Source organism: Penaeus monodon, chromosome 14 (genome assembly GCF_015228065.2).
Source record: "Penaeus monodon isolate SGIC_2016 chromosome 14, NSTDA_Pmon_1, whole genome shotgun sequence".
NCBI classification, from domain to species: Eukaryota; Metazoa; Arthropoda; class Malacostraca; order Decapoda; family Penaeidae; genus Penaeus; species Penaeus monodon.
Window position 1 is genome coordinate 8,411,470 of NC_051399.1, and position 17,500 is coordinate 8,428,969.

The 17,500-nt window shown below is 34.0% G+C and overlaps 2 protein-coding genes across 2 annotated transcripts in view; one reads left to right on the forward strand and one right to left on the reverse strand.

The window, feature by feature from the left end:
- Positions 1–304: 304 nt before the first annotated feature.
- On the forward strand, positions 305–2,677 carry LOC119580853 (regulator of microtubule dynamics protein 1-like; the record flags this gene model as incomplete). The annotated part of the gene is given in 5 exon segments (XM_037929013.1): positions 305–478; positions 838–1,089; positions 1,191–1,246; positions 1,780–1,917; positions 2,028–2,677. Coding segments are annotated over 5 exon segments (774 nt in total), but the record flags the coding sequence as incomplete, so codon positions are not given.
- A 462-nt stretch (positions 2,678–3,139) lies between these two features.
- Positions 3,140–17,500, reverse strand: part of LOC119580854 (spatacsin-like) — a 20,711-nt gene continuing 6,350 nt past the window's right edge. The window contains exons 11-30 of the mRNA XM_037929014.1: positions 17,136–17,333; positions 16,764–16,945; positions 15,389–15,525; positions 13,807–14,998; positions 13,476–13,646; positions 12,646–12,790; positions 9,942–12,305; positions 9,628–9,769; positions 9,255–9,353; positions 8,966–9,075; positions 8,121–8,262; positions 7,586–7,741; positions 7,252–7,394; positions 6,848–7,069; positions 6,563–6,660; positions 6,144–6,229; positions 5,404–5,543; positions 4,288–4,442; positions 3,778–3,939; positions 3,140–3,540 (exon numbers count right to left, since the gene is read on the reverse strand). Of these exons, the coding sequence (XP_037784942.1) occupies positions 3,342–3,540; positions 3,778–3,939; positions 4,288–4,442; positions 5,404–5,543; positions 6,144–6,229; positions 6,563–6,660; positions 6,848–7,069; positions 7,252–7,394; positions 7,586–7,741; positions 8,121–8,262; positions 8,966–9,075; positions 9,255–9,353; positions 9,628–9,769; positions 9,942–12,305; positions 12,646–12,790; positions 13,476–13,646; positions 13,807–14,998; positions 15,389–15,525; positions 16,764–16,945; positions 17,136–17,333 (6,243 nt within the window). The 3' untranslated portion in view covers positions 3,140–3,341. The remainder of the gene's footprint in view (positions 3,541–3,777; positions 3,940–4,287; positions 4,443–5,403; positions 5,544–6,143; positions 6,230–6,562; positions 6,661–6,847; positions 7,070–7,251; positions 7,395–7,585; positions 7,742–8,120; positions 8,263–8,965; positions 9,076–9,254; positions 9,354–9,627; positions 9,770–9,941; positions 12,306–12,645; positions 12,791–13,475; positions 13,647–13,806; positions 14,999–15,388; positions 15,526–16,763; positions 16,946–17,135; positions 17,334–17,500) is intronic.

Here is a 17,500-nt window from a genome sequence, read left to right on the forward strand (position 1 = left end):
ATTTTTACTTACCAATGGATAACATAAAGTAATTAGCATACTAAAGCAGTGCAATATTCATTATTTTTCAGGGAGTTGTTGCTAACATAATTGGAATAGTTTCTTTGTTACTATGTAATGTCTATCCTTACTGGGTATTGCATGAATTATGCATTAGCTTATTACTTATTATCATGAACACACATAAGGTAAACTATTTTGTTATCATTATACATTTTAATTGAAGGTATAATTACACGTGATGTGATATATACTGATATTTTTATATACATATTACTTATTAATGTTATCATAATAATTTTAGGTGGCAAAAACAAGCATCCCAAATGCTCTCATGTTTGGCGTCCTTGGAGGTGGTTTCTATGCTGGAAGTGTCTTAGCAAAGGAGAACACTCTGGAGACTCTCTTGGCCGAGGCAGATGAGTTGTATGATGCAATGAAGTATGAGGACATTTATGATCTTCTGAGTGCACACAAGGCAAGGTTCTTTTCTTTTTATATCTCTTAGGATTTGGCTTCTGATGACCGAGTGGGATAATGATGGAAGAGAAAAGTGTGTGTGTGTGTGTGTGTGTGTGTGTGTGTGTGTGTGTGTGTGTGTGTGTGTGTGTGTGTGTGTGTGTGTGTGTGTGTGTGTGTGTGTGTGTGTGTGTGTGCGTGCGTGCATGCATGTGTGTGTGTGCATGGGAGAGTGAGATAAGTGATATGACAGTATCGTATAATCATCTAAAAATCCATTTTTCTGAACTACATTCCTACTTTTGACATTGGTTTCATAATGTATATATAACTGCTGAAACTACACTGTGCTTTTACTAAAACAGTCTTCTCATTCAGGAAGTGAAACATGATGAAATTCTTTGGAGACTGGGAAGGGCCACATATGAAAAAGCAAAGGCAGCTAAGACAGATGATGAAAAGAAGGTGCTTTACAGAGAAGCCTTGGATTATGTAGAAGAGGCTTTGGCTATCAACAGTGAAAACTTTGCTGTCCACAAGTGGATGTCCATTCTCATTGACTATGTGTATGGATATGAAGGAACGAAAGCTAGGATATCACAGTCGTACAATGTTAAAAATCACATGGAGGTATATTGATGACAGTTCCTTTTTAATTATGATATTTGTCATGGTTTTGAAAAGTATTTGTATGGTGGTCATTATGATGTTAATTTTTGACTGGCTTTCAGAAAGCTTGTCAGTTGAACCCTACTGATGGAACCTCTAGATATCTCCTAGGATATTGGTAAGTTGCATATCAGTAACCGATATTGTGATGGTTTGGTATAATGAATGACAGGAAAGATGAGAAAAGAAGATTGAGAGAAATAAATTTATAAGTAACTAGCATCACTTATGAGAAGGTTTGGAGAAAAAGTACATTTTAAGTTGTGATATATATATATATTTTCTTATGAAAGTACCTCAACATATTGCTATTAGTTACCTCTTTTGAAATTTGGTTTCATTTTTATTAATGTTCATGGCAGATGAGAAATGCTGGGTGAAATAATGAATGGCATATATATATTAAATCATCATATATAAACTGCAAGTTGTAGGAGGGGCTGTTAGTCTTGTGGCTTTTATTTGTGGTTTCATTACTATTCATTGTACTTCTGAAAAGATTAAATTATTTATAGTAATACCTTTGTCTGACCTTGAATATATTTGAATCTAGGCTGCTGTGGTACATATTTTATAGTTTATATACAGAAGCCAATTTTTTATTTATCTTTTTATATTCTTTTATAAAAAAAATTCTGACACATATTACAGGTACTACAGTATAGCTAGCATCCCATGGTACCAGAGGAAGATTGCTTCTGTTGTATTTGCTACTCCTCCCTCTGGAACGTATGAAGATGCGCTGGAACAGTTCTTACATGCAGAGAAACTGGAACCCAACTTTTACAGGTGAGTAGCAACAAGCAGATCTCGCTTTGTTTTTATTACATATGAATTATGTTCAGAATCAACCACATATATTAACCTTAATTAATTTTCTCATTATGCTTCTTTCACAGTAAAAACTTGCTGATGATTGGTAAATGCTACCAGATACTAGGTAAAAATGAAGAGGCAAAGCAGTACTTGACTCGTGCCATGAATTACCCAGGGAAAACTCTTGATGATAAAGAAGCAATGGATGAAGCAACTCAGCTTCTAAAGGGATTGTAATGTAATATAAATTATAATGTATTTTGATATTAATAGCTTGCCTTGAGTTTATATATTCTATTTTTTTTGTAAATGAACACTAGTTTAGCTGAAATGCATATAGTATTTGAAATCATTACCATGACTGTCATATATAGGCCCTGTATAATGGTTTGTCATATTAGTTTATATGGTGACGATTACTTTTGCTAATTTTCAAAAATCATCCATATGACTGGAGACTGACTGATATTGAAAGATTTATATACCACTTATATGATCTCCAATCTCTCCAGCCTTTTTTGAATGAAAAAGGCTTTATTGTCTCAAAATAACACAAACATAGTATGTAGGTTGACACTAATAAACAAAATACCAAATATGTATATTTTTATTGATGTGATACTACATAACATTGTTTATCAGATATAATCCTGAAAAAATATAATTTTATTATTTGTGTATCTTAAGATTATGACCGTGTAAAAATCTGAAAAAAATAACAATTATACATATTCAATTATCAACAGTTTATTTATTTTATGGAAGTAACTTAACCTTTTAACATTCTTGTTAAAAACCAGAATGACATTTCTTGGAATATGTAAGACTTTCTTAAGAGTAATGGTAGAGTTTATTATAATTTTTAAAGTGATTTACACTTTTCTAATTACAGAAGGTTCAGAAAACTAGCTATTATTAATATGGTAAATATATACTTTTATGATCATTTGACTAGTGCCTTGTTCTACTTGTCTAGCTGTGGATACATATTTTTTAGAGGTAGCAGTCATGAAACTTATAGAGCAAGTTATTAAGTATATGTAAAAGTATATTAAAGAAAATCAGATAAATTATATATATATATATATATATATATATATATATATATATATATATATATATATATATATATATATATATATATATATATATATATATATATATATATACACATACATATATATACACACACACACATATTGAATTGAATTAAATGCCATTGTTTATATATAATCTTGTTTGAAAATTTAGAAAAAATAAAATAAAAATAGGTTGAAAAATTTACAGTGGGCACAATTTGAACCTCATATTGTACAATGACCTGAATAAGTATAAGTATGATAATTGAGCACTTCAATTATAAGAGAAGAATCAAAATGCATGGTTGTTTGCCATCTTTAACTTCCATAAGTAAATCCTTTTGTAAAAACTGTGTCTCTGAGGTATGGAGCAGACGACGAGGCAAGGCATGCATCAACCGTTCCTCGAAGACCCAGCTGACTTGCCACTCTGTAAACAACATCTGCCTCTTGGACATGCTTGAGCAGCAATGCCACTCGCTCCTGTCGTTCCTTTGTGACTCCATCATGTTCTAACCTACAGGAGAAAGAGGATGTTGATTATATATAATTTTGATGTCAGCAGACAACTGTTTCATGATTTACTTACATAGTTAAAATATATAATTTATATATAACTTGCCATTAAGTCTGCATTTCCAAAGTGATAAATTATTAACTTATGTATCAGAGGTAAAATGATCTCATCTGCTAATCTTGCATGTATTTCAACCTGAAATAACATATCAAATTGTTGAAGTATAGTGAAACCTACTTTTTAATAACATCTAACACAATTTCTGGAGATAGAGTGCAGTGTGCTAGGTATTCTGTAAGGTAATTCTCATCACCCTTGTTTATAAACTGTTGGTAGAGAGCTGCTCCCCAATCCACACTCATATTGTATGCTCTTCCCACTAACTGGGCTTCACATACTCTGAAAGTAAATTTACTTACTTATAATATACTTGCATTTCCAAAGTCTGTGATGTCCAAATATGTACTGGACTGGTTTAAATATACTATATTTCCACCTATTGTGAATAATTTTAGGTACTGTGATCTCCACTAAGCTGAGAACACCTGTTATGTGATTTATTTCAAACTGAATAGAACATAATGTATATACAATGCTGTGTGTCATATGCAATACTTAATGGGTATCTTGAAATCCATTTACATTTATATGAGTTCTGTCATATGAAGTCTCTACAGGTATTATTTCTTCATCCGTCTATCAACTTTAAGAAATATAAAATACCAAATATAAAGCTTACACATTCACCTTAAGAGCCTAGTGGTAACACATCTAACTCCTCCCGGTGAAAGTTTTAGCAATCTCAGAGCAGAACCTGAAGTAGCATTACGGACATGAGCTGTTTGCAATGCTACTAGTTCTGCCTGCCGACTGTACTCCACTGCTGTAGCCAACTGTTGGTCCTTCAAGAACAGAAAAGTATTATATTTCAGGAGTTCCTAAGACTAACATGAAAATATGTCTTGAATGTTATGATCCTTGCAAACAACTAAAAAGTTTACATAAAGTTTTTACTAATGGCTGAAAATAAAAAAGGTATCTGATTAAAAGAGACTGAGTTTCCAATAGACTTAAAATTCCAATATCCTGGTTTAACTGTTTGTCAAGATTTCACATTCCTACTACAAAGATCTGTAGATTCTTCAACTTCATTCCTTAATGCAATGTGAAATTACAGAACTTCAAAGAAATATAACCAAATTTTCAATTTGCGTAGTAATTATCCCCCCTCCCCCAATCCGTCACTCGTCGCTGTTGTGGGGGGCTTAGGAGGCAGAGACTGAGGCCCAATGTAGGGGATCATCCCTACCTTGGATCTCAGCCCTCGCCTCAACAAATTTTGCATGGTCTTTTATTCTCCCCTTTCCTTCTTTTTCTCCTCTTTACTCCTTTCTTCTGTCCATCCTAATCCTTAACTCATTTTTACCCTATTTGCCACAGTACTTTATCATAGTGCTCTATGACCTTTGATGTCTAGCATATTTATTTGTTTTAATCATTAACCATTAGTAATTATCTCCAATAGGGTATACAGTTAAAACATAGACATTCTGGTAATAACATCACATGTTTACATTAAATTACACTCATTTGTTTTAGCACTTGATAATGATTATGATTAGTTTTGTTAGGCATGGTCAATCTTGTCCACCCAACAGTGAAATAATTATATCAGATAGTGAGAGTGAGAGTGAGACTGAGACTAGAGAGAAGAGAGAAGAGAAGGGGGAAAGGGGGAGGGAAGAGAGAAAAGGGAAAAGAGAGAGAGTGAGGAAGACAAAATTGCATACAGTAGTTGTGTTTTGTCAAAAATATCTGTAGAAGCAATGATTTTTGACTAGATGGCACTGATATTGCACATACCTGCATATAGTACTGAGCAGCATGAGCATAGCTATGCATGGCTTGTACTAATAGTTTGGAATCTGCATTGTGAAGGTAATCTGGGTCAAACTGGTCATTAGTAGGAAAACTGCGACCAGCACCAGTGGGAGAAGATAACCCTGACAGAAAATGCCTTAGAGTTAATATGAATATAGTAAAATACACATATATTACATTTATATATACACTATACATCAAATATTAATCAGAATTAATCAGTGTTATTAGAGTCCAAAATATAAGTCTATGTGTAGGGCTTACATATAACATTACAGAACCTGGCTCCAATATTACAGAAAATGAATTAAGGGGACCTTGTTTATGGCTGTGATCCCAAAGTTCTGGGGAATTTTCCTTTTTCACTCCTTTTATGTAAACCTACCACACTGCTTCATATTATGAACGGTAAGCATAAGACTCTTACAGTTCAATAATACATAATTATAGATTATAGGGATATGTACTAACCCCACTGTCTCCAACCTCCACAATGGACCCAGCATGTAAAGATATGGTGATGTCATGCACTAAAAGTTGATGTTTTCAGTATGCTTAGGCCTTTGCTATCACAGTACCATTTAAGGTCAAGTTTTAAAATACTGCTGTAAAAGATCAAATGTCTTCGTGGTATATAGAAAAAAGAAAAATGTTCCACCACAAATAATTGAACAAATAAAGGATGAAAACCCACTACAAGTTAAAAATTCTCTAACAAGTACCCTTCATTGGTGTTGACTTTCTTGGTGTGCTTTTTGTGGACATTTCACGAGTAGAATTCTTATTTGGGGTTGACTTTACTGGTGGACTGGAATATTACAAGAAAACAAATTAAATCTTTACTAAACATTAGAAAAACAAAGGAAGAAAAATATAGTATTACTACAAATTATAAAAATAACAACAGTAGTAGTGAGAACTTGATAAAGATATACATTACATTTTACACACATGAATTATATTGGAAAAAAGTTTGTGCATTATATATATATATATATATATATATATATATATATATATATATATATATATATATATATATATATATATATATATATATATATATATATATATATATATATATCACTTACTTTACTTAGTCATTATCAACCATTAATACAACATTACACTCTTTAGTTACCTGGTCATACCAGTGCTACATGACACCCCCAAGTCAACAGTTGCCTCTAATACTTTCTCTACAGCCTTTTCTGCATCAGCAGCCCACATTTCAGCAACCTGGTGATTATGAGGGGAAAAGTGAAAAAAAAGAAAATGAAGGAGAAAAAGAAAGAAAGAAAAAAATAAAACTTTGCCAAAAAAATTTAAAACTTTACAACTGTCCTTCAAGAATAGAAAATATGATAAAATGAGAAGCACAGCACAACTGAGGCCCCCATACCACAATCTCTGAAATTGGCTTTACCTCAGAATACAGTAGGAAATGAAGAGCCACCAGTCTCAAGGTTTCAGTGTCTTCTGGGTATTTGGAACGCAGATAGTGCACCAACGCCCGGTCTAAACCTTTCTTGCAGCCTCTAGGGTCTGATCCACGACCCAGGAGTGGCTCAAACTGGTCATGTTCCCTCAGGGCATCTATTACATATGACATCTCACTGTATCTTCCTATTCCTGTCAAGAGACGTACCTAAAAAAAAAAAAAAAAAAAGTACTATTACAGATGGGTTTTGTCTTTTAAGCTACTGAAAAATGTTGATTACAGGTTTATTTTGTAGCTAAGTAATATTAAACCCTTGTTTGAAAAAAAGTTTTCCATGTGCATTATATCATCAGGAAAGAACAACAATACTAAAACAATATTCAAATTACCATAAGAGACCACTGTGAATGTTGCAAAAGTGAACCTGTTAATGCCAATGCTGTTCTGAGAACTGTGCTTATACCCTCCATGTTTGAAGCAGCTGTGAAGCAATCATGGGCTCGTATAACCAACTCTACGCTCATGCTGTGCACTGAAACGTGGAAATACATGTGCTGTACAAAATAATGATAAACAAGCAAATCTTTGCTTAGAAAATAAAAGAGAGAAACAGAGAAAGAAAGAAAGTTTTTTTTTTTTTACCTATCAATCTACTGTATATATCTCTATCTTATATCTCTCTCTGTATATCAGTCTACATATCAATGAACTTACCACACTTACCTTTCTCCACCTGGTCAGGATGGGATGATCCAATTCGCTGTCCAACAAGCAGCAGCTGATTGCCAAGGGATGAGGGATCTTCACAAAGTGTAATCAGCTCACACCAATGCGTCTCTAACTCTTCCCATAACAGCAATCTGTCCCTCTGGATGGCACCTGTCAGATATTGTTAAGTTTATATTAAGTGTTTCATTTAGTACAGCTAATATATGAGTATTTTTCAGTGTAAGTCTGGAAATCCTAGGCACAGTATATATATGTCATATATATATCATATATATATATATATATATATATATATATATATATATATATATATATATATATATATATATATATATATATATATATATATATATACATATATATATATATATATATATATATATATATATATATATATATATATATATATATATATATATATATATATATATATATATATATGTAAATGTAGTAAGGACATCAGGCATATGATTTTACTATCCAGTAATTAAAACATCTCAAAGCATTAATTGGACAAGGCATTACTTACTAGGCCCAGCAGTGATGGTTGCCACGGCTTCTTCGCACAAAAAGGATGATATGGACGACTGAGGTACAGGGAGGGCGTGAATCAAATCCCTTGCCAGCTGTATGACTCCACCCACATTCAGCCGTAGGACCAGTGACACCAACTTTTTGTAGGGACGGAAAATGTTTAAGGTCCAAGTTTTCATTATTCCTGAATGTAGTTTTTAAGATTGATATTTGCAAGTGCAGATTTTCATATATCTGTATCCAAGAATGGAAATTTTGTCTATATGCATAAGTGTTGTGTCTAAGTTTTTATGTTCATAAGCTGGATATACAGATTACCAGGAAATAAACTAATGCTTAGCACCCATCAGATCCTTACTGATGTCTAGGCTAGACATTTTGTACTTCTTTTCTTAAGAGAGACAAAGAAAGTATTGTATAATGTTGCCTGTTTATTCCATTTCTTCTTTAGAAACCTATTTAAGCAGTGTATCAAATAATTTACTCTTTAATCCTTGCATATAACTAACTATATACTGTCTGGCACTATACTGCATGCCAGTATAATGGAGTTTTGAACACTAGTCCATAATTTTAATTAAGGTATCAAAAAGCTATCTCATAAGAGATAACTCATCATAGCTTATATTCCAAGTAACTAGTATAATTGTACATCAAATTATAACTTTCAGACTAGAAGTCATGAATGAATTGGTTAAATTTTGTTAAATTTTTTTGTACATGTGTGTAAATTGATGTGTACATACACAAGCTCTTTCATAAATATCACATATAAATGAAAATGCACTAATCAGATTGTACCAATAGCGTAAACAGCAGTACAAGTAGTAAGGCACTTACAGTAATGGGAGTTGGATGGTGAATGACATAGACATATGACAGATCCAAAGCTGCTGCAACTCTGTACAGCATCACAATACGCTCAGCTGTATTTCGTCCATGAGTCAGCTCTAGAATCAAGAGCATTACTCATTGCAGCATTTATCTGAGATGCTTTAATATATTGCCAAAAAGAATATAACCATTTGATGTCTTATTATATCAAAAATATAAAGCCAAGCTAAAAAGGAAGATTCTCCTGGAACTTGAATTACTTGGAAGACTTTACAACTTAATAATTTTCCTATACCTGTGGACATTTTAATTAGTGTTGGAGTCTTTAATCCAATCTCATCTTCAGGGTCGAGGGAGATCACACTTAGACCGCTGCAAACACTAATACCACGACCTGTGAAGGATGATGTTCTTTATGGTTCTTGATATAACGTTTCTTCTAATGATGAACAAGAGAGACATGAAAAGTTCACAATTCATAAAAATGAAAAGAATGTATTTATGTAATGAATGTTAAAAAGAAGTCACTTAAAAGTTAAGTTAAGGAAAAACTTTACTACCCACTGATTACTCAGAATAAAAGTTCCCTAAACAAAAATGATGCATTATGCTTTGGAAGCATTAGGAATGTAATTCTCTATGTAATTCTATTGTTAAATAGAACTAACTTCTTGGTCGTCCTCTTCTTCCCACAGACTGAGGGGGTGACGTTCTTCGAAACTCTGCACAGGCCTCTTTTTCCTCTCCTCCTCCTTCCTCAACTTCACTCCCATCAGCCAAACCCAACAGTGATAATAAAGTTTCCATGTTCTGTAATTACAATGCATTATAATACACCTGATACAAATTACTTATACCAATGATCTGTTGTAAATCTTCATAGTTCAAAAATCTAATTACATTGAGTTACTACAAATATTTATATGCTTTACATGAATAATTGAATTATGAAGGTAACACTTACAATAAAGATACAACTTACCTTATTAGACTGCTGAAAGAATACCAGTACTCTATAGGCAGTAACAAGCATCCCCTCATCAATACACAGATCCACCAGGTACTGTGTGGCTTTGTCTCTTGCACTCTTGTTCTGGGAGTCTACTTCTTGCTCTTCTTTCATGTCTGGAGTCTCATCATTAAGGTCTCTTGTTCTATCTGGTGAACCAAGGTCTCTTTCCATTGCTGTTGCTGTATCCTGGCATTTGTGTTTCAGTTCTTTATCCTCACTAACAAGCTGTGGCACTATTTCGCTCTTCAGTTCTGCTGACTTGATAATGAGTTTGCGGTCAAGGGGGCTGATCCCATCTTGCCCTTCCCAAGGCCAAACACCCAAAAGAGATGGAGGCTTAATCATTCCCTTGGATAAGCTACTTTCTTTATTAAGAATAGCTTGAATGTAGGAGTCCCACATTTCACACTCCAGGTTTTCCTTTATATCTGCTAATTCAGCTGGGATCTCCTCTTTACTTACCCATATTACAACATACTGTAAGCAAAGGAATTTCATGGCAGGATCATTCAGTTCCTTGCTTATGGAAATGAAACAAGTTGCAGCATGTTCTGGAGGAACAGATTCTTGGCAAAGCCTCTTATGGCTCTTGGCAAGGAAATCCTCCAAGTTTGACAAATTTTCTATGATAGTGACTTGATTCTTCTCAAACTCTGCACGAAGCTGGGCACACACTATTGTAAATATTGGCAAAGATGTTAGCTGTGACACCGAAAGAGCCTCTGAAAAATATCTATTTTCACTTAAGCATGAGACAATGCTATTAGCATAAGTCTTCAATTCACCTGTCTCAAAGCACCATAGCAGATCTGAGAAAGTCACTTGATGTTTCACTAACCCCAAAGCTTTGCACAGCTGTCCAATCAAAGTCCAATTTACATTATGGCTACTGAAGGGAGGCTGCTGACTTATAGCAGCTATGGCAGATAAAAAGTAGCACTGCAAATGACTATTTGTAATGAATTCATCAAGGGCTTTGCCAATGATGTCTATCATGGTTCTTGTTGACCATTCTCTACTACCACTTGCTGCATAAGTTTCAAGACAGAGTTCATTCTCTAATGCTGAAGCTGAAGCAGACAGGTACTTCTCTACCTTATCCTTGCAGCACATTCCATTCACTTCCTTTATTGCCAAAAGCAGGGATAGAATGGGGGAATTAGGAAGGAATATCCTTAGCCCTTCAACAGCTACATCTGCAGATCCTTTTGATATGTGAGCTAAGAGGATCATCTTCAAATCATCTTGAAGAGCTTGCAGAACATTGTTATCACATGTACGACAGCAGTTACCCTCTGGTTGTTTTACCTTTGAACTGTCATTTATAAGGCTCATGTAAATTTCGCTTTTGATTAAATGTTGATGTAATGTCTTCTTGGCTGCCTTGGGTAGCTGTGTGTACAGCCAAACTGACAAACATGTAAAAACATTATATCTCTCATAGCAAGCAGCAAAAACACACAAAATAGGAATATTTAAAGCTACTGCTGCAGTTACAAGCTCTGAGGCTGCATTTTCTCTCTGGTGACAAGTCAGAAGAATAGAGTAAATATCATTATGTCTATATGATAACCATGAATCTATTCCAAAATCATGGCATGTTTCTGTTGTGGTAAATGACAAAGCGTCATCAATAATGGAAACCTCAGGCTCACTTGGGCTTGTACTCCTTGGGTTCTCATCACTGCTCTGAGTTGGTGAAAGTGAATCTTCTCTGACTTTGATACCAATTCTTGAGTACAGTGATGACCTAGTTCTGCGAGACCCTTCTTTGGACCTCTCACGGGGTTCATGACCCTCACGGTAGTAGTATATGTGAGTTAGGGCAAAAAGCAGATGTTCCCGTAGAGCTATGCTCTGGAAAGACTCAGCAGCTTTCAGCACCTCATCTCTTGGAAACTTGTAGATCTGTGCTGATGCAAGGAAAAGCAACCACTGATCCAACTCAGCCAAGTGTTTCAGAAGCCTTGTTGGCCATGGAAGCTCATATATACAACAAAATTCCATGCACAGTCTCATGCCTTCCATGAATGACTGTACATGCTCTTTTGATAACTTATTTTTCTCTGTACTGTCGTCTTTCTTAGTGTCCTCTTTCTCTGCTCTCTCATTCATTCCTGAGGGTCCACTTTGATCCTCTTTGGCTTTTTCCATAAGAGTCATCATGACGCAATCCTCCAGCATCTTCAGTACCATTTTCGCTGCTGTGTCTCGTGTGCTGACTTCGCAGAGCTGCTGAAGAAGGTCCTTAATTTCTGTAGTGGTTAAATGCTCCTGTGCTTGGCGTTTCTCCCACTTCAACTTGGCACAACTTTCATTTTTAGCTTGTAAAATCTGAACAGGAAAATATCAACTCATTATGATTGTGTGAGCAAAATGTGAAGTATAGCATGATGAAATATAAAAAATCTGAAGGAGGTGAATTACTAGTAGTAAGTTAGAAAAACAAAACAAACAAGCTAGGATACTTTTATGGAAAAAAAACAATACCAATAAATCTTGACTGTATTTAATAACTTATAAAAAAAAAAAAAAAAAAAAAAAAAAAAAAAATCCTATAATATACCAAGATTATTACTGATAAGTGAATATCAAGATTTTATAACTGACTATTTTTGTAAACTTTTGTAAAATTTGACATGATGAAAGATAAAGAAATGAATTACACATTTACCTGAAAAGCTGCCACCAAGATTGTTCTCAGTGGATTAGCAGGAAGGCCAGTCATGAGCAATACGACAACACAAGCAGCAGAAATGGCTCGGTCAGGCCAACAGCCTAGTGCCAGCCCATAAATGGCACCTTTCATATCTTCAACCCTGTGTCAGTTGGGTGAGTGGAAAATTAACTTTTCTACGGTATCAAAAACATCATGGAGAATAAGAATTTACATATGAAAACAAAGATGACATACAGTGTTAGAATTCTGTAATGAAACTGGTATCAATGAACAAGGAAAAAAAATGCCCATTAACACCCACCATCCTATCCTCTGCCCCCTTCCCCTTCATTTACTTGGTTTCCTGTATGGCTTAGTTGGTTATGTTATTATTTTGTATTTTCATCTGTACTTTACATATAAACATAAATGAATAATTTATTACTGTATAAAATATATGTGCTTTATTTACATTTTTTTTATATATTCCCCATGTTTGGCAACTATCTGATATGCATAAATTTTCTGAAGTGAAAATTGTGATCTTCAAACATTAAAGGCCAAATCTATCTATGATAAAAGCTGAAAATTTGTTTCTTTTTGTGGCTAGGGAACATAATGGGCTTAAGAGAAGCAGTCTTTACGGACTAGGTAAAATATGCAATACATACAACAAGTGATAAACACTTTTAAGATTCACAGACATCTGTGAATATCTAAAACAGATACCTCAATCTATAATAATTTCTACAATATTCATCATACTTAAAATATAAAATACAGTATATAACTGTTTTAATCCATAAATAAATTACAGTCCAGAACTGTCTGAATTCAACGCTTACTTCTTCTTTGACTTATTTAGATACATGCTTGTCATTATAGCTGCACAGGCATAGGTGGGTCTGGCTTCTCTAAGGTAATACATGAAATCCAGGGAATGTTGGAGACCATAACTACTGATCAGCTCTTCGTCTGAGAAGCAAGGAAGTTTTCCATCTTCGTCATAACCTTGCCTGACAAGAAGAGAGAAGAGGAAAAAGAAAGTATATTATGATGGAATATATAACTGCAAATCCTATATTCATAATAAGTTACTAAGGCACATAATCCATCTAAATCTCAATCTCAATTTATTCTCCAGATCATAAAACACTAATGACTGGAATTACTCACTTGTTCCCTGACTGCCATGTGAAGAGTCTGGCTATGTCATAAGGTACATTTCCACACAAGAGATCATACATAGTTACATCCAGTGTGGCCTCATTTGTTTTTTTCTTTAATTTCTCTAAATATGGATACTTCAGGGTGAGTCCCTCTATCACCTGCCTTGGGGTGGTACTGTGTTTAGATAGGATGGCATATAAAGGTGAGATTTCACCTTCATTAGTCTCCTCTCGTTTGTCCAGATTGTATGTGATGAAATTCTCCAGTGAACTTGATGGAGCAAAGAGCATGGTAAGAAATGCAGGGAGGTGCAAGTCTTGAGGGTTATGACACTTTTCACTCAAGAGGGAAAGATTCTTTATGCTCAGATCATAGATAGTGTCTTTCGAATGAGATTCACCAAGTTTCCTGAAGGCAACAATCAGATTAGCCCAGGATGGCATTTCAAGTTCAGCCAGGAGTTCATTTCCTGCATCTGGTGAGAAGTGTTCAACATAGTCATACGCTGGGAGAATGAAGTCATTGTCTCCAAAGAATTTTAAGAGGGTAATGTGGATATCTCTCTCTAAGACCTGACAACAGTGGTTACCCCTGAAGCTGGAGACCAATTCAAAAGCTCCTGACACAAGAAGACGTCGCATTAGTAGCTGTGGATCCTTCTTCTCTTTAGTGATGAACACTCCATATCTTGCCAAGATATTCAGTACGACTTCCACGAATGCCTCCTTTGCAATGACAACAAGATCTACCATGCTCTGGGTAATAGGCTTGAAATGCTGCACTGACCACAAAGTATCCCTCCTATCATGAACCTCGAAACTTTGGACACTCCACGTATCAGCATCACCAGGTCCTAGCGATGTAGACTCAATTGAGAGCTCATCCTGAGACTGTGGAGATGATCCAAATTCACTGCCATACTGTGGGCCACTGAATAGGTTAGGCCCAAGGTGCTTTGTTTCCGAGATTTCCCCCAGGGTTTCAGGCATTGATGAAGTTGGCTGTGACCTCCTTGGTGACCGGTAGGCAGGATCTGACCAAGCCTGCTCCTCGCGCAGCATGACATCTCCCTCTGACAGGTCTTGGTCTTGGCCACTGAACTCCAGGAGAATCCATTTCTTTAAATTCCTGATGTCATGCTGGTGGAGGAGATACTGCCACATCACATCTGCATCCACACTCTGCAAGATCTCTGGATCTGAAAGTCAGATTATATATCTATAGCATGGAAAAATAAGATGCTTATTAATTTTATGCTATTAGCAACAAACTTTAACATGTCTGATAATCACTTTTACAAGATTTTGTTGTTTTCATGATTTTTTGTTTTGCTCTGAGGAGACCATGGATGCCATAGGAAATAAGTAGATGAATCTCCAAATATAAATCATAAAAAAAGAATATCATAAAATCATGCCCTGCAATTATCAGTATCAAGAAGGAAAGTAATAATAACTGTGATGATGACATGAAGTGAAGAAAATGTTGCCATAAGGAACAGTGATGACAAGTGTGATGCTGCTGCTGACGATGATGATAACAACAACTACAAAATAACTACAACAGTAAGGAACACAAACAGTCTTACCAGCAGTACAGGCATAAAGATCAGTCATCACCAACATCATGGATAGGGGAGTCCACTGTGACACTTGCTTCACTGTCATTGGTCCAGTGACGGCATCAGCAGAGGCATCACCTAACTTGACCAGTTCTGTCCAAACCCTAAAAGATAAGAAAACCTCAGTTCCTGCTTTAATAAACTTCTGGATACAGAAAATATCCATTCATCAAGATTTTAAAATTAAATGTAAGAGGCAAACTTGATCAAATGTATAGTAGTATTGACTTATTCTACAGTTCATATTCTTATAAAATACAATTTTCAAGCTTATAATTCACCTTATTATTTATTTACTTTTAGTAAAAGTCCTCTCTCATTTTCAGAACAAATATGTATATATATATATATATATATATATATATATATGTATATGTATATATATATATATATATATATATATATATATATATATATATATATATATATATATATATATATATATACATATATTATATATATATACACACACATATATATATATATATATATATACATATACATATACATATACATATACATATAATATATATATATATTTATATTTATATATGTATATATAAATATGTATGTGTATATATATATATATATATATATATATATATATATATATATATATATATATATATATATATGTGTGTGTGTGTGTGTGTGTGTGTGTGTGTGTGTTGTGTGTGTGTGTGTGTGTGTGTGTGTGTGTGTGTGTGTGTGTGTGTGTGTGTGTGTGTATGTATATGTGTATGTATATATATATGTATATATATATATATATATATATATATATATATATATATATATATATATATATATTTTTTTTTTCCCTTTTTCTTTTCTTTTCTTTGCATTAACATGATCAACTATCTTAAAATTCACAAGCAACATAACTTTTCAATCTTTTACATCTATAAAAAATCTTTATCCTTTAATAAATCATTCACATTATACAGATCATGAGCATTTTCACTTTATCACATCTATAGTGTCTCCTTTTCAGTGTTATACTTTCAAAAATTATTTCCCTTTCACAAGGCTTATTCCTCTTAACCATTATGATTTTTCAATCCTATTTATCATAATTAAAAGGCTAATGAAATAATTTAATAAAAATCAATAACATACTGAAATAAATCAATAAAATGCCATAACACATTCTTGCAATCATTAAGCAAGTGCTATAAGAGTATGACTTTCATACATTCATTAATAAAACACCAAAAGAATAAAATGCTCACACACTTATACCCTAAACACCATAACAATGTAATGTCCCTACATTCACTCAAGGATTACCACAAGTATAATTTTCTTGCACTCATTCAAGTTGTCACACAGCAGGACTTACTGTGGTGGGAGGGTTAAGAGATCAGGTAACGTTCTGTGAATGTTGATAACCAGATTAACAGCATGGGTTTCCACAACACTGAGAAGGCCCCTTGCTCCTAACACTGTTCCAAGTACTTGTACTTCAAAGAGGTCATCACTTGAATGCAAAATCTGCTTTAGTGCTTCATTGTAACAGTCATCCTGTCAATAATAATAATAAAACAATAAATATGTAAATAATTAAAAACATCTAGTTATGCAAAGATGTCTCAAACTGTGCTTAGATGAATCATCTTTTACACTTGAACTCTCATTTTTTGCATATACATATATAATCAGTATATACACATTTTTTTTTTTTTATGAAAACCAACATCAAACAGAAACATACCATGTTCATCAAAATTTCAGCTTTAGAATTTTCAGTTTCCTTCTGTCTTCCTATATCAATACAGGTTGAAATGATCATGCTAGTTGTCACAGCCCCATACACCCAGGGTTTCAGCTGCAGGTAGGACTCTGCAGCTTTCACCATACCTCTTTGTAGTGCATCTTCTAAAATCTCTTTCATGGGCTTCTCTCCCCACACCTTTTATTTTAATTAAAGGAAAATGTTTGAAAGTTATAATGTATAACATTAAATATTCCTTAAATATTCTAATTATGTGATTTATTCACAAAGGAATACACATTTGATGTAAAAATATAAGAACATATAAGTCATTACGTATGGCATCTGCAAATACACAGATACAG